The sequence below is a fragment of the Stegodyphus dumicola genome, chromosome 1 (genome assembly GCF_044657685.1).
Source record: "Stegodyphus dumicola isolate Sdum_Otavi_A_Nest chromosome 1, ASM4465768v1".
Taxonomy (NCBI): domain Eukaryota; kingdom Metazoa; phylum Arthropoda; class Arachnida; order Araneae; family Eresidae; genus Stegodyphus; species Stegodyphus dumicola.
The window spans coordinates 132,554,561-132,579,183 of NC_140768.1; the positions used below are offsets into that span (position 1 = coordinate 132,554,561).

The 24,623-nt window shown below is 32.2% G+C and overlaps 1 protein-coding gene across 4 annotated transcripts in view; it reads right to left on the reverse strand.

Annotated features, from left to right (window-relative positions):
- The window catches only part of LOC118204090 (uncharacterized), a 150,234-nt gene that overhangs the window by 30,649 nt on the left and 94,962 nt on the right, over positions 1-24,623 (reverse strand). For 3 of the 4 annotated variants that reach the window (XM_085820770.1, XM_085820765.1, XM_085820774.1), the window contains exons 5-6: positions 15,722-15,787; positions 1,211-1,276 (exon numbers count right to left, since the gene is read on the reverse strand). In XM_085820770.1, the coding sequence (XP_085676896.1) occupies positions 1,211-1,276; positions 15,722-15,787 (132 nt within the window). The remainder of the gene's footprint in view (positions 1-1,210; positions 1,277-15,721; positions 15,788-24,623) is intronic. The other variant, XM_085820777.1, reaches the window with a different exon arrangement.

Here is a 24,623-nt window from a genome sequence, read left to right on the forward strand (position 1 = left end):
ATTGTTAATAAATTGGTTAAGTTTAAAACTTTTGTCTTCAATGTCTGCACACTATATAACCTTAGGGAGCTTCTACTGCTATTCCTGCTAAATGTTTTTATAACTTCGCTTTTGCATCAATTTTTTCCACCTCCATATTGATGGATATAAAATCAGACATCAAACTGCGATATGGATAATGCAAGTTCAACAGCAAGTGAATGTGAAACTTTACCTAATTTTCTTATTCATCTTAACCCCTGTTCCTCAATTTCCTGTACATGTGGCGGAGGAGGAAAATCTCAGCCTGGTCTGGTACATCACAAAGGAGGAATTCTCGCCAACAGGTTCCATTGCCAAATCCGTTGGCAAATTTTCCCTCTTCTTTCTAGCGGTGTAGAAGACAAACTGGTTTACATTACATCTATGGAGCCTTTCCTTCTTTACACAGACGTTCTTTGCCTATAGTACAATCAATGCGCACATCACCATTCGTTGCCAAGCTGAGAAAACTCAAGCTGACAAAGCTCACACTCAAGCCGACACTCAAGCTGAAAAAGGGGATTCCCCAAACTGCAGGCTGAGACTCGACTTGTCATAAATGCAAGCAGTAATTAAGCAGACAGAATGCCAAGTGAGAAGTATCTGTATCATTCTGTTGTAAAATATACTAATATTTAACTAGATAATCAAAATTTTTGTGTTCTTTGACTAATTTCATTCTGCAATTTTCTAAGACTTCTACACTAGAAACATTCTGAGTAGGGAAAGACTTATCAAACTACTTTAAAAGACAATGAAAATAAAATTAATGTGCATATTATTATATGGATAAACTTAATAATGTACAATATTTTGATGTGAAATAATTTAAATGCAATGTTAACTGATTGAGCAGTGTCTGAAGTTTCCTGAAATTTCTACAAATGTCTATAGCAGATTAAGACAATTCAGGTTCCAATAAAATTTAGTAAGAAAAATTTCAATGAAAATCACTAGAGGTGGGGATTAGAATTTTCAAAATTAAAATTTCATTAATTCAATAAATTTCAGTTTATAACTTCTAAATAACATTTTCTCAGTAGAAAATTAAAAAGCAGAAGACCAGGAAACTTCTGGTAAAACTTAAGAAAACAGGAAACTACGCAACATTATATGCGAAATGACTTTATTATGAAGTCAGATTGTATAATTATTTAAAATTTGTGAAATAAAAATGCTTAATAATTACCTCGGAATAAATATCTGTTTTGAGCTGAACTGCCTTTTGTTTTGTTCTTGGTGGCGTTTTTCTTTTCTGCATGAAAAAATATACATACTAATAGAAAGCAATATTTTCCAGAATTAGAAGTTCCTAGAACTTAAACATCAATGAAATTGTGATAAAAATATCAAAAATATTTATTTAAATCACTGAGGATGTTATTTAATGTTTAGTGTGATTTTTCTAATATATGTGGATAGTTCATTTTGAACTAACACAATATATAAACACTCAAATTAATAGAAATATTTGTCATGCACAAATATACAAAAACTAGAAACACAAATGACTGTTACAATCTTTAGAATTAAAATCTCATTGCTGCCAACATCAAAAAGGCATTTTTCAAAAAATACACAGTACCGTCATTTATTGGCAGACGGTTATTTAAATGTTTTATTATTACCGCAAATATAAATAAGTAAGAGGTTAGCTTTTAAACAATTCGTTAAAAGTATTTGAAATTTATTCCAAATAGCACCTGGAAAGAAAATATATTTTAACTAAGGGGCAACAATAATTATTTAAAACTAAATATTCTCTTTGAAAATTTCTTCTTCCCTACCTTTAAAGAAAATTATATTTTGTGAATTTACAGAAGCACAGTACAGCTTTGATTATCCGAGATAATTTGGACTATATTTACTTCTCATCACTGACCGGTTAATAGAAACAGAACTTTAAATCTAGTCAATTTTTTTTCCAACAGGATATTCCAAAATTGTTTACCAAAATTCTAAAAGTTAGTGTACAAGAGTATTGTTAACATCTCAAAGTGGCACCATAAGTGCCACCATCTAAAATGCCAGTACAGTGGTTAATGGCTCCTGGCTGCTGTGTTGTTTGTTGAGCTAAGATTTGAATTCTAGAAAAGACACAGATTTTGTATAGAAAATAGTATCTGTACACTTAAAATACAAGGGGTGATCAAATGAAAAGGTACGAAACGATGTAAAAACGTAACAGTTAAATATTTGCATATTCCGCCATGACAGAACGTAGCGATACATCTTGGGATGCGATTGGAGTCTCTCAGTGGGATCAAAGCATGGGTGGGCGCTCGCATGCGCAGGAGAGAGCAGAGGCTCTCATCAAAAGCGCCGCCCAAACGATGTGGCAGTCCGTACGAGGACAGAATGGTGTTCGCATTGCAAAATTCGACGACTGAGGAGCAGCGAGGTGTTATCTGACTTCTGAGAGCGGAAGGTGAGAAACCGGCAGCTATTCATCACCAGATGGTGACAGTTTACGGGGAAAAATGTGTCTCTGACAAGTCTGTCAGAAAATGGAGTGCCCGTTTTCGTGCAGGCTGTGAGAGGGTGGGTGAAGACCCGAGACCAGGCCAGGCAAACACTGTCATCATGAGCGATCTCATCGACAAGGTGGACGACCTAGTGAGAAGTGATCGGCGTGTCACATTGCGAATGTTGGCGGTTAAGGTGGATGTCAGCTATGGAACCGTGTGGACAATTGTTCATGACAGGTTGCGATATCAAAAGGTGTGTGACTCTTGGGTTCCGAAGCAGCTCACGGACCAGCAAAAGGAACTGCTTATGTGGCTAGCACTGCAACATCTGTTTCGGTATCAGGAAGACCTCGCTTTCATAGAGCGGATCGTCACAGGTGATGAGACCTGGTGCCATCACTACGAGCCATAGACAAAGCAGGAGAGCAAGCAGTGGAAGCATGCATCGTCACCTTCCCCTAAAAAGTTCAAAGCCGTGCCGTCAGCAAGCAAGGTGTTGCTCACTGTATTTTTCGACGTTCAAGGTCCGCTACTTGTGGAATTCTTCGAACACAGAAAAACTATTAACTACGATGTGTACTGTGAGACACTCCGATGCCTACACAGATCCATCAAGAACAAAAGACCAGGGCTGCTCACGGAGGGTGTGGTTCTGCTCCATGATAATGCGTGTCCACACGTCTCTAGAGTCACACATATGGAACTGGCCAAGTTCAAGTGGGAGACGCCACAGGAATTCTGGGAACAAGGAATCCTGCGGCTTGTTTATCAGTGGGATTGTTGTGCTCAGGCCTATGGTGTATATTTTGAATAAAGTCTACATTTGTACCCACTGTGTCGTTTCGTACCTTTACATTTGATCACCCCTTGTACATGGTGAGTCAAAAGTCCTCAAGAGTGCTTTGGTGTTAGAAGAAGGCTGGGACACTGGGTGCTCTTCGTCGAACTTGAGATGGAAGTGGTCATGCTGTCACTAATACAGTGCTCAAGGCCCATATCAATGAAAGACGCAGTCTTTAGTCCTTGCCACAATAAAATTTGTGGATTTGTTCTAATTAGGCCAAACAAATGAGATAAGCCATAACAACATCCAAAAACACAGGTAATATTAAGAAATTGTTTTACTAGTAAATAAAGTTTTTTCTGTCCAATTTAATAAATAATGACACAAGACTTTATTTCATGATGAAGATTTTAAAAAAAAAAAAAAAAAAAAAAAAGGGCAATTAACAAACTGCTAAAATTTATGTAATTTGTGAAATTTTATCAGATTTCTTACATGCATTTTTAAGAGCAAATATTATTATTTTTAATATATAGCTCTTTTTGTCCCAGCTGATGATAATATCATATTTCTAATAACAAAAAATCCAAAGGAGAAACAAAAAGAAAATGCTCTAAAAATTACGAAACTTTTGCATGAGATTTCAACGTGGCTAATTTTCACATTATCCATTTCCATATGATTGTCATCTTCAACATCATTCATCATCCCAGTTTTTATTGTTCTCTGAATCTACAGCACAAATAATTTCTTTGTTACCTCAAACTTGAAAACTTGCTTTGCTGTTTTCAATACTTGACATACTTTTATACTTTGAAAAATGCTTTTGAATTCATTGTTAGTTGGTGACTAACTGTTAGCATTGATTTTGACTTTAATATAAATAAATTACACTTTTTATCACAATCTATAATATGAAGCCCATTAAATAACCCATCACTGATTTGAAAGACCTAAAGATCAATCACTAATAAGAAAATTTACGAAATTTTACTGATTTATGTTGTACTCTTTTTAAAGTTACTATATTTTCCCTTACAAGTGTGTGTCTGCATAATGATTTAGGATAAGAGAATACACAGATACCTTTGATCATGGCTGATCAAAACCATGCCATAAATGGCAGTGATGTTAAGATGCATAATTACATAGCTGCAATCAAAAGCTGTCATCATGACTAACTTTATTTCTTAACAAATTATTTCATGAGAATCACATAACCATTATGAATCATTCATTACAATGGGCACAATTTTCAGCAAATCTTCTTCACATTTTGGGTCTTCTTACATAAGAGCTGATGAAATAGGGATGTAAATGACAACATCTTAGCTGGATAAGTACCAATAAAGTAAGCAGGATAAGAAGTAAGGTAGGAATGTCTGATGCATTCAAAAGAAAGCTAATGAGAGAACAAAAAGTTACGGTTCGCGTTATTTGAATTGGATATTAATAAAACATTTCAGTTCTGAATAACATCTTATTTTTTTAAAGCATTTATGTAACCACCTTCTTTAGCAGCATTATGTAAGATCATATAACATTGATTAATTTGAAAATAATGCAGTTAAGAGAGCTTTATTATAAGCAGTTGCTATTTTTAGGACAGAAAGGAGAAGTAGCGAAACTAAAATGGAGTGTCAAGGAACTATGGCAAATTAAAATTAGAAGTTTGCCTTCCTGTACGTATTCTAATTAAATTACTTTAAACAATAAAATCAGCTTCCCAAATTAGAACAAAAATGCAAAAGAAAAAGTTGAGAACCAGTAAAAAGACAAAAACCAAATCTTTTGCTCTCATCAAGGGGATGGACAAAAATAATTAAATTTCCTGTTCTAATTAATTGATAGGACTGGTCAATGTTCCTGACACTATGCAATTTTCAAACTGGGGGGGGGATGTTTAATTGAAAACAATCACATAACACCATCCCCTATGTCGATCTAAACAACTGGAAAAGACAAAGCATTCTCTTAAAAATGTGGAGTATCAATAAACTCTGAAAAATGCTAAAAAAATGATTGCAAATGATGGAGGATGATATTAAAAGCAAAATTTGCAGTAATTAATAAATTGAAAATTCTACTAAGTGGGGGGAGGGAGCAGAAATCTTCACCCGAAGTGAATATTTTATTGGCCTTATTAACAGAAATCAGCTACCACAGTGAAACTTTACAAATATGCAAAATTTACCAATTTTTTAATTTACAAAAATTACACATCCATAAATAATCTCTCTGAGAGTTTAAGTTACATGCTTCTTTCAATTTTTGTTTAGTAGATGCAATAAAAGCAAAGTTTTTTAATCTGCTTATTAATAAATAATTTGGGATATTGTAAGCAGTGTTTCAATTTCAGAATGCAAATCAGATAATCAGTATAAATATTTTTATTTCTTTCAACCTCGGTGATGATAGGAATTGGCAACGAAGATTTTTGAAACACTGGAATTCCAGCTATTTAATGTAATAATGAGGATGTCTCCCCTTGTCAAAAAAATTTCATTTTGGTGTAAATCATAATACTTAGGTCAAGAAAATAAATATGCTGTTGATTATGGTTGGCCCTATTCAGTTTGCAGTATGCAGTTGCAGTAGTTCAGTATGCAGTTGACTATTCACAAAATATTGAAATTAAAACCAAATTTATGGAAACTGGGAAATGATAAAAAATTAAGTCACCTTAAGTGGAAAAATTATTTCTGTAATATGGTCACCTTGGACAGATATGCATACTCAGATCTTGATTTCGTTAACTTTACCAAAGTGTTTATCAAGTCTTGTGGAATTGCAAGCCACTTATCTAAGGCATTCTTCTGCACTTGGAGGGTTCGGGAAGGAATTCGGCAAGCTGAAATTCAGTACCTTAAGACACCACACACGTGCTCAATTGGGTTCCAGTCGGATAAGTAAGGTGGCCAATCAATTTGAGTGATATCTTCTGTTTGCTGGTATTCTGACACCACATATGCTTGATGAGGCCGAGCACTGTCACCCATAACAAAAGCTCACAGCCAACAGCAAACCTAAACAGTCCAATACCTCATCCCCATACATGGATCTCTGAGTGATTACAGAACCTCCTTGAAAAACATGCAGCTCAGTGAGGCCATTTGTCATGATTCCTCCAAAAACCATTAAGCTGCAGTCACATAAATGGGATACTTCCTGGACAAGGGAAGGCAAGTTGCATGTTTCTTCTTCTCTCCAGATCAAAATTGTCTAGAATCACTGTTCAGACTATATCTGGATTCGTCAGTAAACGGCAACAACACCAGTTTAAATGGGCCACTCTGGAAACTGGACAGAAACCACAGGTTTTTCTCACATACAGTTCAACCTCATTAAGCCTTTGTGCAGGAGTAGAAGAGCTAATTCTCAAATTTCTGTTGAAGCTTGAAGGTTAAAATCAAATCTATTGTAATCTTTTCGTGGTTTCTTTGAGCTGACAACAATAGAATGCAGTTCTTGTTCTATTAACTGATCCAAGGTTTAAAAAGCATCTCCAAACTCTTGATATGGCACTTTGAGGGATCTCAAATTTTAGGTGACCTTTATGTGCTTGACCTCCCTCGATTCTAACAATTATGCATCACGTTTGACTTTCACTTAAATGATAATGTCAACCATAGCTACTAAATACTGATTACTCTCAGAAACCACATTCACTTTAAAAAACACTTCAGACTGGAACTGCAAAATGCATCCATTGCACACCACATTGTGAATAATCAAATTTGTATATTTCTGGAGATAACATATGCACGGAAGTCCATTTTTGTGTTCAACTGTACTTAATTCCCATAAATAAACATAGGGCACTGGTCGCACATATTTTTTCTCATTACGATTTAATTTTGATGACCAGCATAATAGAAATAATGTCATCTATGTAATGGAAAGTGGATATTAAACTATTTTTTAAAAAATTGCCCCATTTTCATGAATTTTATTATTTTGTTTGATAAAAGATAAAAATTGCAGATGCCTGCAAAAAAATTAGTACCCACAGATATTCCAATTTATTTGCTGGAAAATCTCATTACCAAATTTTATGAAACCGTAAAATAAGGTGCATTGGAGAATGATAGTCAATGTATTTTAAAATACCAGGAAAACTGTTGGATAATCTTAATAAACTATCATAAACTTAAATAAATATAAAAGTGTAGAGAAGTCAAAACAGTTAATGTGTTTGATGTAGTTTCCTTGATGGTTTCTATAACTTTACACTTGTTTTTGATAATCCAGTAGAAATTGTGATCTTGGCAGACAGAAAAAGGAACAAGAATTTTTTTTTTAATGAAAAATCAATTGCTTTTTTATAATTATTGGTCCCATTGGCTACGAAACAAAATTTCATGGGATTTTTGTAAAATTTGGGAAGTGCATAAAAGTTTGAAAATTTATTAAAGGTTGAATAGAAATTTTAAGTTTTTTGTGAAACACTAAGGTTGCTAAGATTGACTTTTTCGTTAGTATAGTTTTTCGTCAGTACTTTGGTGTGATAGGATTACAAACCTCTTAAAAAGAGTATTGTGATAGAATTTTTGTGAAAAATGCTGAAGTTATTGCAAGCTCTATCAATTTTCTTTCACATTATATTACATATCTGAGTAACAATGAATTTATATTTTAAAACTTCTATGCTATTGAGTAAAGAAGTATTTAATATAATTTACTTAAAGTAATTTTTTTGCTGATAAAGCGCAATTACTTCTTGGATATTATTTATTTGCTTTTTACATATAAATTCTACCCAAAACAAGAACAAATTATTAATTTCTTTTCTAATTTGTATGTGTGTGTGTATATATATATACACTGAAGAGCCAAAACACTATGGCCACCTACTTAATAGCGCATTGCATGACCGCTGGCTTACAAAACAGCTACAGCTTGCCTTGGTATGGAGGCTACAAGTTCTTGGTAGATGACTGGAATCAGGTTGCACCAAATGTCTCAACAGCGGTCATGCAAAGTTGAGATATTCCGGCGTGGTGGAGTTCGAGCTCAGAGGTGTCACTCCATGACATCCTAAAGATGCTATATTGTGTTAAGATCCAGCAAGTTAGGTGGCCAGAACATTAACTGGAATCCACCCTTATGCTCTTCGAACCATTTCAACACAATTTGAGCCCTGTGGCATGAAACTAAATACTAAAAGTATAGTGTAAAACTGTACGAAATGGGGGGGGGGTCACATGCCAAAATCAAGAATGAAATAAGAAACCTATGCCTTTAGCATCATCATCATCAGAGGCAATAGTTAGGTTATTGCTTTTAATTAGAAATAGACCCTTAATTCCTCCTTTTGGTTTGGACACTTTTCCCTCTCTATTCTAAAAGTGGTTTTGAAGCTGAGTCATAGCTTTTGCACTGGGTATGGTTCTTAGCCAATCAGATTAACAAAAATTTTTATTATAAATACTGTTGCTATTCAACTACACTCTTTCTCTGCCTACACTTTTTAGCTGAATGATGCCTCTTGCTTGGCTGCTTGTGTTAAAAATGTAAAGTGTCATCAAAACTGTGGGGTGCAAATTACCCACATTGTGCTGTGCCATTTAATACAGTAATCAACAAGTAATAAAGATATATTTGGATCATCAAGTGATTTTGTGATTCTTCAAAAGTTCCCGACATCTTCTACTATGTAATCAATATTTTGAGTGATCTTCTAATTTCAATCTACTTACAACTGCAACATAGTGTCTTCCCTAGTGAATCACTCATCTTATATAAAAATACTGCAGCGAACTAAATTATATTATCACAGTTTAGTTGACAAAGACCTTATTTGTCTTGGAAATCCCTGCCTAAAAGTTATGCTAACTTTGCAGAATGAGCCTTGCCTTAAAGTGCAGTTTATCTACAAAATTCAAATACACGTGTGAATGACAAGGATTGAAGCTTTGCTATGATAACGAATTTTATTTTATTTTGCATCTATAAAAACATTGCTTGATCTATTCAATATCCAGATGTGTGTGGGGGGGGAATTCTATCATGTACAGTCCTTCGAAAATTAATCCAGCAAAGTGCTTATATTAAAAGTGATTTGATGAGTGATATCAAGGATACAGCGTATCAAGTTCCAAATTACATCAGCATTACAGTGATTTCAAAGTCGTTAGTCTGTTCATAGTACGTGCTTCAATCAGCACGCACAAGAAATTTATTTTCACTTCCGTTTTCTTAACTGCATAGTCTGTCAAATGAAAAGTGAAAGTTATCATCTTAGAATTAGGTTCATTTCCAATGGAACAAAACTCAAATCATATTTTGGATTCTAAAATTTCACATAAGTGCTTTTATGAATACTGTTAAATTAGTGCAGCTAGAAATTTGTATATTATAATCATATACAAAATGCTAATTATTATTATTATAATACTGAAAATTCAGACTGCTGTTTTCCTTATTATATAGAATTTAAAAAATATTGTACTGTTCTACAAAGGTAACAAATAAATTCATTATGTTATTTTTTTACAATAATAATTTAACACTTCAATGCATGATTTTTTATATTTTTAAAAAATATTTAACATATTTTAATGGTTAATTTTTAAATTTTTAGGTTTGATGCATATATGCATTGTCATGTATTTAGCACTAAGATGTAAATCACATGAAAAAATCATTTACAATAATATAATTACTAAATACTGGCATAAAATACTTAATTTTTTATTATTTTTAGAAGATATTGACTTTAATTAAAATTGTATTGAAACTTAATTCTAATTAATCATGTTCAGACTTTATAAAAATTAAAATTGTGATGAAAATTTAAATAACAGCAACGTATCAAATATTTTGTACCTGTATATTTATTATGCAATTTATAATGTATGAAAAATTTTAAAACAATTTCTATCCTAATTTAGACATAATGCTACAGTGCATTTTTCACATCCAATAAATGTTTGGAAATTTGCAATTCGGCATTTTACAGTGAGTGCGATTTTCGTTCCATATGGGAACATGTTGAATTTTATCCTGTCTGATGCAGGTTGGAGGAATGTTTTATAAGGTATTTCTCCCGCTTTCCTAGCGTGCCTTCGTGGTGTAGTGGTTTTTGCACGCTGTGCCAATATTCCAGAGGTCCGTGGTTCGATTCCCGGCGAATGCGATTGCCAATTTTTCATCTCTCCAGCTTTTCCAATTAACCTAATGCCTCTACAGTTTGATGCAGGGTCTATCTGTCTTTTAACATTATAATCATTTTGTAAAAGATCACGCTGTCTTCCACGCTTAAAAACACAACTTTTACCAATTTTGCACAATCCAATGGATAGCTCAATACAAAAGGCAGCCAGATTTAGCAAATCCTTGGGGGTTGGCTCCATCCTGTAGAGACACTATTTTATACAGCAGCTATGCATTTATGAACCACAAGATATAAGGAAGTGCTAAAAAGTCTCATATACCACTTTCTTGACCTCAGACTTATTTTGTATCTTCCTATGTGGCTGTCCAGCAAATCTGCACCCCTCCCCATATGTTTGTTGTATCGTCTGACAACATTTGGGTAGTCCACAGTAACTGTCTCGTTTTTCCCCTGTCAAATCTAGATATCTGCTCAGTGGGGTTTTTCCCAGAAACAGGAGTACATTCTTATCGTCTTCCCACACTACATTACATATTTCAGTTGAAAACCATTCAGCAACGCATCCAGCGCTTGTTCTCCTCGACTCTTTCTTCAGTTTTCTTGTATGTACGGAGCTTGCAACCTGAAATTCTGTTTATATGCATAGTTCTCAAACAAAGAATATCCTCCCAAAACAAAGTCCAACATTAAAAATCAGTGTAAATTTTTTTAAATTTTAAAAATTCTGATTATGCTGATTCTTAATGTTGGACTTTGTTTTTGATTGTTATTCAGTGTGATATTTAAACTAAAGAATATCTCCATCAGCTAAACATCTCTTTATGGCAACTGAAGTATAAAAGTTGTCGAAATACAATTTGAAATTTTTATTTCGAGGAATCTCTGTATAATGTCTAATCACAACATTTCTGATGGCGCATAATTCTGCCTCATTTGCTAAGCAATTGTGAGGTAGATTTTCTTGGCCTGAGTATAGCTCAAACTTGTGAGCAAATCCATCGAGTCTACATACAAAATGGTTTGAAAACAATTACTGTGTAAATGAACATAAATAAATAAATAAATAAATAAATTAATTAATTAATTAATAATAAAAAAGAGGAATTTTCAGTACAAACAAACAATATGCATACCACATAACTAAAGACAAAATTATTTTATGACAACAATAATTTAAATAACAGCAATGCATACAAATTACAAGTGAGTATTGATGATATAAAAATAAGCATGAAGTAAAAGGTATTATGAAGTCTTATAATTAAAAATCCACTCTAAATTTTAACCTGATTCATATATGCATCAGACTGCACTCTATAGTAGAATGAAGCCTAATCATAAATGCATAGTGATGCATATATGAATCAAACATAAAAATTGAAATATTTCCTTTTAAAACAAGTATGTGGTTAAATCTTAACATAGAAACGAGAAGTACATACCTTAGAAATATAGAGTAAAATTTTTAAGCCTCTAATATCAAATTTATGAATAACACAAAGCTAGCTTGTCCACAGAAAAAAAAAAAATATATATATATTCTGTATTCTTGCCACTAATGAACTAAAGACTACAATTTTATGCTGTCATTTACTTGAGAAACGAACTGCTAAACATTGATATGATACATTAAGATAAAAATCAGCTCAGTAAACTGTCTGCTTTGTAATTTTTTTTAATGCTAAATTGCCACTAATGAACTAAAGACTAATGCTGCCATTTACTTGAGAAATGAACAGCTAAATATTGATATGATATATTAAGATAAAAATCAGCTCAGTAAACTGTCTGCTTTGTAATTTTTTTAATGCTAAATTCAGTAAAAATTGGTATGATTCATATATGCATCACCATGCATTGAAGGGTTAAAGAAAAAAAACTTTTAGTTAAAAAGAAGCCAGATCGAGAAAAAGAATCAAATTTGGAGTTACAATTAAGGTTTGAAATCCTTATAATGATACTTGTTTAGGCAAAGCCTTTTAAAAATTTTCACAGAGTATTACAAATAATCGAAATTTTGAAGACATCCATTGATTATTGCACATAATCACAACAAACTTCAAAATTTCACAATTTAACTAATTTTCATGCTACTTAACGTCAAGTAATTTTACCAAAATTATACTATTTATTATTAAGACATTACTAATTCACTTATTTTTAAAAAAACTGGAAAACCCCCACAGCTTTCTCTAAATACTAACATATCCATCTTATGGGAAAATTCATTTGAACAAATGGGTGTTCAGAACCAATGGCCAATAGGGTTAGGCAGTTATTTTACAAGGCCTCCACTCCTTGCTTAAAGGCAACCTTTTTGAACTGCACTAAACATTCTATTTACATATATATATATAACACATTCTACTATATGAAAAAAAAAATTCTACTAAAAAAATGGCATTCTTTGATAAGGTGGGAGCCTTCAATGTTTACACTGATTTCATTCTCAAAATAATTAGAAAAATCTTAGAATTCTAATTTTTAAACAACAATCTCATTGTTAAAATAATTCAAAGACAGTTTAAAAAAATCATAACACAAAACTCCAAAATAGATGAATCGTGCAAGACAAATCAATCACATTTTTCAGTGAACTTAAAAAAAAAAAAATTTTGAACTTTCTTTTAATGAAGAAGATTGCTGACACATACTATATGATAGAATAGCTGTAGAAATAAATTATTCACAGAAAAAAGCAATAGCCTTGACAAATACTAGACTGCATTGTTAAAAAACTCAGAACATTCACATACATTAATATATATATATATAAAGAAATATTGATTATATTATCTCCTAAGATTAATTTTAGTAGAATTATCTTAGAAGAGTGAATCCATAGTTAGTAAGTTCAATTCTGAAAATTGTTTTAAAGTAACTTGAATGTAAATTGTTAAAAATGTTTAACGAGGACTTGAATTATATATATATATATATATTTTTTTTTAAAGCAAAAATATTTTTCGACAACAAGAAATGTAGCAAGCAGAATGATTTTTGATTTTGCAGGTACAGTACAAAGTCCATACTCGTCGGGAGTTCGGCGATTCCGGATTAGGGGTTTTTCTGGATTATAGATTATCAATTTAAGGTAAGATGGCATGCAGAAATTATACAATTAAAAATATGAAATCGTAATTTATGAAATAAAGAGCAATCATGATCTAAAGGGTATCAAAATAATAATAATAATAATAATAAATAAAAAAGGCTTAATATTTATTTGTTTACTTTATTAAACATTTCTTTCAATGTAAGTTGTTTAAGATGCTTCCACAAAAAATTCAAAAAGTTGTTCCTTTTTCTTTTTTCTTGTGTCATCCAATGCCATACTCCTCGCATAATTTTGAGACGGATATGCCTTTATCCATTTTTTGAAGCAATTCCACTTTTTTTTTTTATGGACATGAAACATGCTTTCGCTTTGTAGATCCTTTGGCAGCTCCATAATTGTAAACTCTTTTTGACATTATCGAAAGTTCAAGCTTAATTTTTATAAAATTGCTCTAACAATCTGCAAAAATAATAAGCCAAACCCAATTAGAAGATTAAGGAACAGTGCAATTTGCAACATTAACTGAAATGCCTTAGAATCAGTAAAGATAAGTTTAGCTTAGCTTATATCATCCGTTATACATTAAACGTGCATGTGTAAACATATTACGCTCATGCATGAAGCATACCAAAAAAAAAAAAAGTTTGTGGTTTTGAAGTCCAGATTATAGATCATTTCGGATAATGGACATCCGGATTACGGACTTTGTACTGTACATTACATTTCACATAAGGGAGAATAGACAGCAGAGACTAAGTGACATGTTGACAAAGTAGAAGTAGAACGCATAGCCAGTTGGGGTATAATTTATAAGCTTAGAAAGTCTTTGTTTTAATACTGAGCAGTGACTGGGCAAAAGATTTTGTATTGTGGTTACTACAGGGAAAATATGGATGCCTTGAAGCAGTTGTACTTTATTTAAAAATTAGTAATTTACAGGTGTATTATCAGTTTGCTCCAATTAAGTTTAATTTGTCAATAAATTTTCATATTTTTTATATCTTACACATACATATGTGGGTGTGTAAAATATAATAATAGATTGAGAGTTTTTTTGTATCTTATAAAAAAACATATATATATGTGTGTGTGTGTGTAAGATATACATACACACACACTAAGAGGAAGCAATATTTTCCCCAATCTGAAGTGCCTACAGCTTAAATATCAGTGAAACTATGGTAAAACTAATGACTAATCTTATTTTAAAATAGCTAGGATGTCATTTAGTGCTCAGTATGATTTTTCTAATATATGTGGATTTTTCAACTTCAACTAATACAATAAATTAACCCAAATATTTTACTGTGGATGAACACACAAAAATACAAATGCAACTGATCATCACAATCTTAAAAATTAATCTTTCATCACTGCCAAGTCCAAAAAGGCATACTTCAAAAATATATTTTATTAAATATACCTTTATTGGCAAATGATTATTTACTTAACCCTTCAAGCTAGTTTAGAACTTGCAGTATGCATATCAACAGGGGTTGGAGATGAAGAACTGTCAGAAACAAGAAAAATATAAAGAAGCTACCTAGTTATGCAATAAATTATCCCCAAAACTTTAGCCAATAGTCATCAGAGAGATTTTCTACACCCAAAAACTTTGTGAGAACAAATATTTCATTCTGTGCAGCATTTTGTCGGTTTAAAGAAATTCTTCATTCTGACATAATACCACCATATAATTAAATAAACATTCAATAATGGGTCCACGGAAGCAAGTCAGAACAGATTTAACAGATTTAATCAGTTTTTTCAATAATGGGTATTTCTGTTTGCTGTCTCTTTTTAGTCTGAATACTTTAACCAAAAACATTACTATATCAGTTTTTCTGCTTAAGACAAACAGCAGAAATAACTTTTTCATACACGACAAACTTAGTTCGCACAGATAAGAAGTCCGAGCTCATTGAATTTTATATAGTCTAAAAGTTTTTAATTTATGTTATCTCTGAATGATATATTTGCTCTAAAACAAAATTTGAGAAAGATTATGATTTTACAGGATTACTCGTTACAGAGTCTACATTTCACACATCTGGAAACTCTAGATTTGAGAAAGTAAAAAAATCAGGAATTTCAGCTACGACCAGAACAAAATCGCCACTGCGGATAGTTTCTGTCAAAAAATGTATACAGAAATGACTTCAAATATTAACACATTAAGAATTGCTTTGGACAGGTCTAACAACTATTTACCAATATAAGAGCTTAAATGTAAAAATTCTGACAACAAATATGGCCAACAGGCAATTGATTACCTTCCAGCATATATCTATTTTCAGTTGAATTGCCTTGCAGTTCTTTTGGGACTGTACTCTCTTTTCCTATAAAAATAGAAAATATTTACTAACAGACGTATTACTCCAGTGTGAAATATTGTGTTAAGGTAATTAGCTAATTATCTAATACTGAATGCTTAAAATTGTCAAAGTGGAGACATTTAATATTCAGTTGGTTTAAATGCTTAATTGCATATTTGAAAACATTCTTTGCTTTGCAAATTACTCAAGTATTCATATCAAACAGCAATTACAAATTGCCACCCCCTAGAAAATCCTATGTAAGATACTCATAGCAAATGATATCAACTTACGAATTTGTATAAACTAAGACACCAAAGAAAATAAAAAAATTAATCACCACGTCACTGAGCAGTACTTTCAACAATATTTAAATGGCATTTAATCATGAACCACAAATTTTGTAAATCACAAGCAAATCAATTTTGTTAGTAGATACCAATGAGCACCCGTGGAATAACTCTGTAGGTCATAATAACACAATGTAAGAGTGATAAATAACTAAATACAAAATATACAACAAATACAATTTACTTTCTGTTTAACTCTTGGACAATCAAATATTCAAGCATTATTCATCTAGAAACTATTTTTGCTTTTTTATGTAGTTGACAGATAGGCAGCTAAATACTGTAAAAGTAATCATCATTATGTATTTGAATACTTTCCTTTCAAATGAAAAAAAATTCTTAAAAACTAAAACCTAGACAGCACACAATTAAACTAATGCAAATAAATATACACAACATAACTATTCTAAAGCTAGCAATCTTGCAAGTAACTTGTGAATGATAAGTGAAACTGAAACAAAATAAATAAATAAATGAAAAATAATAATAATAAAAAGAATCCAAAATTAAGTGGATGACCTAATAATGTCACTTTATATTCAAGCATGCTTTACAAAAGAAATCTGAGAAATTCCGTTACTTTTTCTTTTAAAGTATACTTTATAACGGTAAATTCTCTTACTCTTGGCAAAACTATCAATATATAATAGATAAAAATACTATCAATATATAATCAATAGATCAATATATAATAGATAAAAATACACATTTGCTAAGAAAAAATATTTTTAAACCATGCAGAATTTTGAACAATGCTACACTGATGAATTATTGATGAAATAAATAAGCTACTATAGATAGGCTTACCATATTTTTAAGGGTTCAACCCAGGACATATTTAAAATATGTCTTGGGTTGGAACCACTAACCCAGAACATATAACCCAGAATATATTTTTGAAATTATTTAAAAGTTTTAACAGTTTACTGAAACATTAAACTTTATTTATTCAGTAGTATTTTTCACTAGACATGACTTTTTCCAGAAATGGTTTGTTTGTTTTAATTACATAAAATTCACAAGAAAGTTCTGAATAAACTTATAAAAAAGGTTAGCTTTAAATATGTTCTTGGCCCATAGATGGCGCCACTGTTTTTTATATTCTATAACTGTGCACTCCAATAAAACTTCACTTGTGTTCCAAACCAAAGAATCTCTAGGGGATTCTCACTATAGATTCTTTGTTCCAAACTCCCAAAAGGTATGTTGTGTATTATTTATTCTCATGCATGCAAGTAACCACTCTCTGCTATATTGAGTTTCTAATAGGTTATGGGTCCAGGCCAGATTAAGAAATGAGGATAAGTAATCTAATGACTAGTTTTTTTTTTTTTTTTTTTTTTTTTTTTTTTTTTTTTTTTTTTTTGCTTATTTAATTCTATTTGTAAATTTTTAGAATTACTTTAACCAAAACTGACCACATGGTTATGTTAGGGTTAGTCAAAGCACATGGCTGCAAAAGCTTAACTAGTACAAATATTTTTGACTGTTAATTATTTGGGCAAATGTTTCTTTGAGAATAAAATTAATTCAATAGAAAATTTATTTGAATTTATCTCAAATTATAATTTTTTTTTTTTTTTTTTTTTTTTTTTTTTTTTTTTTTTGTCTTTTGTTGATTAAAGTTAAAAAAGGAAAAATGCCAGGGGGAGAAGGTTCATTTAGTCACAAACAATTGAGTGGAAGGGAAAATTACGTGGATTGGAAATTTTCCATGACAATGCATCTTATTAAATTAGATTTATGGGCTTATGTAGAGGGTACAAAAGAAGATCCAGTAAAGGATACCAAAGCTCTGTCATATATAGTTGAAGAGGTAAGTCAAATTATTTTCAATGATATAAGGGATTTAACAAGTGGAAAGGAAGCTTGGAAAGTATTAGCTGAAACATATGATGATAAGGGAATCACAAGAAAGGTTTCAATAATTAAAACATTAGTGAATACCCGTTATACTGATTGTAAGGATATGTCTGACTATTTACATAGGGCCATTTCAGCTTATCAGCAGTTAAAATCTACTGGTGTTAAACCTGATGAAGAATTAATTGCAGGAATAATTTTAGCTAATTTACCTGATCGGTTTGAACCTCTTATAATGGCTTTGAAAAATTGTGGTGAGGCAATAACAGTTGACAATGTTAAAAATCGCTTGTTAGCCGAAGATTCAAAACCCCTAGTCAATGAAAGTAAGGAATATGCATTTGTTAATAAAAATATCAGAAGCAAAATGTACTTTAAAGGAAAATGTTTTAAATGCAATTTGTTTGGCCACAAAAGCTCCGATTGTCAGAAGTCACCTCTCAAAAAGGATAGATATAATGAAAACAAGTTTAACAAAAAATCTAATGTTGGATTAAAACATAAAAATGGGGAAGAAGCTTATGTAGCGGAAATTAGTGTAGCTAATTCTAATCTACATCCCAATATTTGGTACATGGATTCTTGTGCTTCTTACCACATGACTCCACATAAAGAATTATTAGATGATTATCAGGATGCTAGTATTCATCAAATAAAAACAGGAAGTTCAGTAATAGAAGTAGAGGGTAAGGGTAAAATAACTTTCCTCTTATCTAGAAATAAAAAAAGGGAGTCTGTAACTTTTAGTAATGTTTTACACGTTCCGAAGTTAACAGCCAATTTGCTGTCCATTAAGTATTTAAATAAAGTATTTGGAATGGTTAGTACTTTTACAAGTGAAAGATGTTTTGTGTATGATGGTAAACATTTAGTTGCTACTGGAACAGGTATGGGAGATAATTTGTATTTTCTTGATTTATGTAATGAGTGGGCTTTAATTACTGATAAAAATATTTCAAATGAATTATTACATAAAAGAGTGGGCCATTTAAGTGAAGGAGGAATGACCAGATTAAAAGATATGATCAAGGTTTTACATTTAACGGAAAATTGTTAAATTGTGTGTCATGCATTAAAGGCAAAATGCATAGACAACCATTTCCCAAGGGAAAAGCTAAGCGTGCAAAAGAGTTATTAGGCATAGTACACAGTGACCTGTGTGGGCCTATGAATGTTACATCAATTGGTGGTTCTCGCTACTTTATTAGTTTTATTGATGATTTGTCGCGAATGACTTTTGTTTATTTTTTGAAAAATAAATCTGAAGTTTTTGAAAAATTCAAAATATTTCAAGCATTTGTTGAAAGGCAAACTGGCAAATCAATCAAAATCTTACACTCAGATAATGGTACTGAGTATGTAAACAATGAGATGGATAACTATTTAGCATCAAATGGAATTCAGCATCAAAAATCTATTCCATTTACACCAGAGCAAATGGGTGTAGCTGAACGTAGTAACAGAACTCTTGTAGAGCGACCACGATCAATGTTGGTGGATGCTCACCTTGATCAAAATTATTGGGCTGAAGCAGTGCAGACTGCAAATCACTGTAAAAATATATCTCCAACTATTGCAGTTGCAGGTATGACCCCTTATGAAAAATGGTATGGGGATAAGCCAAATTTAGAATACTTGAGAGTATTTGGATGTTGTGCATCTGCTCACATTCCAAATCAAAAACGTAAAAAGTGGGATATAAAAGCAAAGGAATTAATGCTTGTTGGGTACTGTCAAGATAGAAAAGGCTATCGATTAATAGATCCCAAAACTTATGAAATAATAAATGCACGAGATGTACAATTTTTGGAAAATGAAATGTACTACAAAAAGGCAAGTAATATGCCAAAATTCTATGATGAATCCTCATTCAGTGGGAGCATGATTACGACATTTTCAGATACTGAGAATGCAATAGCTGATGATCAGAATGGTGAATTGGAAGGGATGGTTAATGATAATACTCAGTCTGATCATGAATTAGTTAATGCTAGTATTAAATCTAATCACGATGAACATAATACTGCTCAAAATGATAGCCATGATAACAGTAGTGTAGTTGATGAGCTACCTATGTTGACTAGAAACAGAAAACTTAGATTCCCAAATAGTTATCAGGACTTTGACACACACGGGATGCCAGAAATGCCAATGCCAAATTTAGATCGAATGTGCTTTGTTAAAGCTTTGGCAGCAGCAACAAATGGTGTGTATTCTGAACCGAAAACCATTGATTAAGCATTAAGGGGCAATGATGCAAACCAGTGGAAGGATTCTATATGTGAGACTATATTAGGCCATAATAAAAACAAAACATGGGAAATAATAGATAAACCTTATGATAAGAACATTGTAGATTGTAAATGGGTTTTCAAAATTAAATGTAATTCAGTAGGCAAGACTGAAAGATATAAAACACGTTTAGTTGCTAAGGGCTATTCTCAAATTGAGGGAATAGATTATACTGAAACATTTGCACCAGTTGTCCGATACGTAACATTAAGAGTTTTATTAGCTTATGCAGCTATATATGATTGGGAAATTGACCAAATGGATGCTGTAATGGCTTTTGTACAGGGAACTCTAAATGAAGACATTTATATGAAAATTCCAGATGGTTTCAGTGAATTTTACAAGCAAAACTTAAAGGGAAAGGTCCTAAAATTAAACAAAGCATTAGATGGTTTAAAGCAGAGTGGTAGACTATGGTACCAACTGTTAGAAAAGGGTTTAAAAGAAATGGGGCTGAGGCAAAGTTCTTTTGATAGTTGTGTCTATATTAAAATAAATGGAAATAAAGATCATGTTATTGTTACTATTTATGTTGATGACTTACTCATTTTTAGTAATAACATAGAACTTAAAAATTGGGTAAAACAACAACTTAAAGAAAAATTTGAAATGAAAGACCAGCAAATTATTGCTTAGGAATTAAAATTGAATGAGATAGAACTAAAGGGTCCATTATCCTTAGTCAAACTCAGTATGTAGAGAGTATGCTTTGCAAATATAATATGCATGAATCTCATGGTGTAAAAACACCATTAGACCAAAATCAAGTGTTATCTAAACTGCAGATACCAACTAGTAAGGAACAAAAGCTACCTGTTCCTTATCAGGCTGGCACACCAGCGGCCGAGCGGTAAAATCGCTGAACACTGGTAGTTCGGTCCGAGGTTCGAATCCCGCGAACGGGCTGGCTGCATGGGCGTTTTCGTGGTTTTCCCCATGTGTAACGTGTATACGAGCCAGTTTCCCTTAGAAAGTCCTCCACGAAGGCATCCCTCCCCTTAGGCAGATAGCCCTAGTGTGCTTTGCCGTATTCTCAATACACCACCAACACCACTCCTTATCAGGCTGCCATTGGGAGTCTTCTTTATGCAGCTCAAGCAACACAGCCAGATATAACTTATGCTGTGAATTTCCTTAGCCAGTTCTCCAATAATCCGGCAAGGGTTCACTGGAATGCTGTCAAGCACATCATGCGGTATTTTCGAGCCACTACAGGTGCTACATTGTCTTTTTCAAAGGACTATAGTGCTGATGTCCTTGGTTACAGCGACTCAAACTATGGAGGTGATGCTGGGGATCGACGATCAACCACTGGATGTTTTCCTCATCGGAGGTGGTGTAGTAAGCGTCAACCAACCATTGCAACTAGTACAACAGAAGCCGAATATATGGCTCTTTCTGCAGCTACTAAAGAAGCCATATGGCTCAACAAAATTGTTAAAGAACTTGGGATTATTACTGCAAAGCCAGTATTATTATACTGCGATAACAACAGTGCTATTAATCTCAGCAAAAATATTGTGTATCATGGTAGATCAAAGCATATTGATATACAACATCATTTCGTGCGAGAAGCTGTGAAACTTCAGCACATTGACATACAATATAAGATGATATGATTGCAGACTTTTTTGACAAAAAATGTAAACAGTGCAAAACATGAAATGTGTGCAAAAATGATGGGTTTAAAATGAAGACTAATGTAATTTAATGTTTTGTTATATGTATGTGTGCTGATGTAATTTCTCATTGTATTTAATTAGGATGATATTTAAACCTAAAGTGGGAGTGTAAAAAAGGTTAGCTTTAAATATGTTCTTGGCCCATAGATGGCGCCACTGTTTTTTATATTCTATAACTGTGCACTCCAATAAAACTTCACTTGTGTTCCAAACTCCCAACAGGTATGTTGTGTATTATTTATTCTCATGCATGTAAGTATCCACTCTCTGCTATATTGAGTTTCTAATAAAATTTTAATACTAAGCAGATGTTTAACAGTAGATACTGAAAGCCTACCCCATTCTGTAGGCCAAATGTTCCGCATAATTGAAAAAAAAAAACTCTCTCAACTGAAGCAGATGTCCCACGCAAAGACATTGCAAACTCAACCACTTTAAAAATATTGCAACTTGAAATATGTCTTTGGAAACACTTTAAAAATTGCTTTCCACTTCTCTTCAATAGTATCTGATACTTTTTCAGAATCTGGTCCACAACCTACCCTTTGGTTTTGAATTATATGATTCAACAATATACATTCATCAAATAAATCACCAATCTTTATGGAATCTTTTATAATTTCATTAAGAACTTGTGCACTTTCTTCTAAATCAGACCAGGCAATTTTAGTTCGTAAATTTATCCACTGAAACTTACTAACTTTATCAAAATTGGTTCTCCACAACTCTAAGTATTGAATACTAGACTTATAAAAATTGCCTACTCTTAGAAAGAAATTTTGAATGAACATCATTATTTTCTTTTAGAATGCGTAGCAATTCTTTGGCAGAAGATGGTATATATTTGTGGGCTTTTCTTTTCTTAAGTTGACAAATTAATTCAGAATATGTTTTAAATGCTTCTGTTGCTGTGATAGAATTAGCTTCCAGTTTCAAAACTACATTATTAAATAACTGTAGAGTACCATATAAAAATTTCAAATACAGTTCACTTTCTAGATTAAAAAATATATATATATAATATAATCAAATAATAATTTTGAGCATTTGTCACAAGATAGGAAGTATGATTTTAGGCTATCAAAAATGGAAAGAATTCTATCTGTTGCAGGTAACAAACTAAGAAACATTGTGCTGCTATGAGATAATACTTTTTTTGTAATCTGTTTCCACAAATTCACAGAACTCTTTAAGTTTCGCTACTCTTAGTGCATACATGTGAAAATATTTGTAAATTTTTATAACAATAACTTCTATGTTCAGGGGTAGAGAATCACATGGTGTTTGTACTAAATTATGTACAATGTGGGCTGAACAACCAATTCCTAATATAAGTTTATCTAAATCATTTTGAACTTTTTCTGAACACGTTTTCATTCCCCTTTCTCTTCATACCACCAAAATAACTGTTAGTGTTATCGGCAGTATAACAAAGCAACTTTTCCTCAAGTTTTCAAGCACTGCAAAAGATACTGTCAAAATTTGAGCAGTTTCACCTGATACTTCATCAAAATTTAAAAACTTAACTTAAATTTCCTCTTGCGGGTTGAAATATCTTGCAACAATTGGAAGAAGTTTTGCTTCACTTCTGTTTGAGCTACCTATTGTTATTGTTACATAATAAACATTTTACAAAGAACGAAATACATTATCAAATATAAATGGCGAAATAACTTTTACAGTAATTGACTCTGCTTTTGTTCCAGCAGATGAAAATTTTGGGTCATACAACTTTTTAACCAGTTTAGATGTGCAATCTGATGTTTTGAAACTGAGTTCGTGTCTAGCAGTGTGATATGAAAATGAAGCTTCTTTAGCAGCATACTCAAGATCATTGTTATTGCTATTACTATCTTTGGCTTTAAAAAAAAATCTCTTATGTTTGCTGAAGTAGTAGCATTAATAGCACTCCCTATATTTAGCTGTTTTCACATGGTCTTCGACATCGCCCTTTCCTTTATGTGCAACAGAAAATTGTCCGGTATATAACGTGCAAAACACGTTCATTGTTTCTGCCACTACATAATTTCTAAAATTTGTATTCCTGTTGGAGGTTAACATTAATTACATTATTTTCTTTTGTCCATTGTAGTGATGAGATGAAAAATGAATACAGATAAAATGATCAAAGTCATGTAGGCGAAGTACTTCATACACGAAAACAACATGAACACACTGCCCCTGTTGTATTGCCAAGTAACTAAGTAAAACATTGTGGCGGGACAGTAGCCATGCCTCCATCAAAATCCACAATGCTTGCCCCGAAATCGGCTGAGAAATGTACAGTGGTAAGAGAATTTTAAAAACATGATATCGAACACATAGGTCTTAAAAAAAAACTTACCAGTCATAAACTTCTCAAACCCCAGACAACACTAAAAAACCATGATGTATTGTAAGCCTAACTATAGTTATTTACTATCTAATGCAATACAGAAGAGTACATTTAACAATAGACAGACATATTACTACACTATTTTAAGTACATTAATATCAGGTTTTAAGTAAAGTTTCCCGGCACCAAATAGTTCACACTGCCATGTTTTAATCATATTTTGTGAAATGATTTTTAGCATTTGAAAGAAAGAGGCTTGCTTTAGAACACTGTTTTGAGAAATGTGTAAAAAAAAAAAATATCATTATCATCCAGTATGAGGTGTCTCAAAGTCAGCA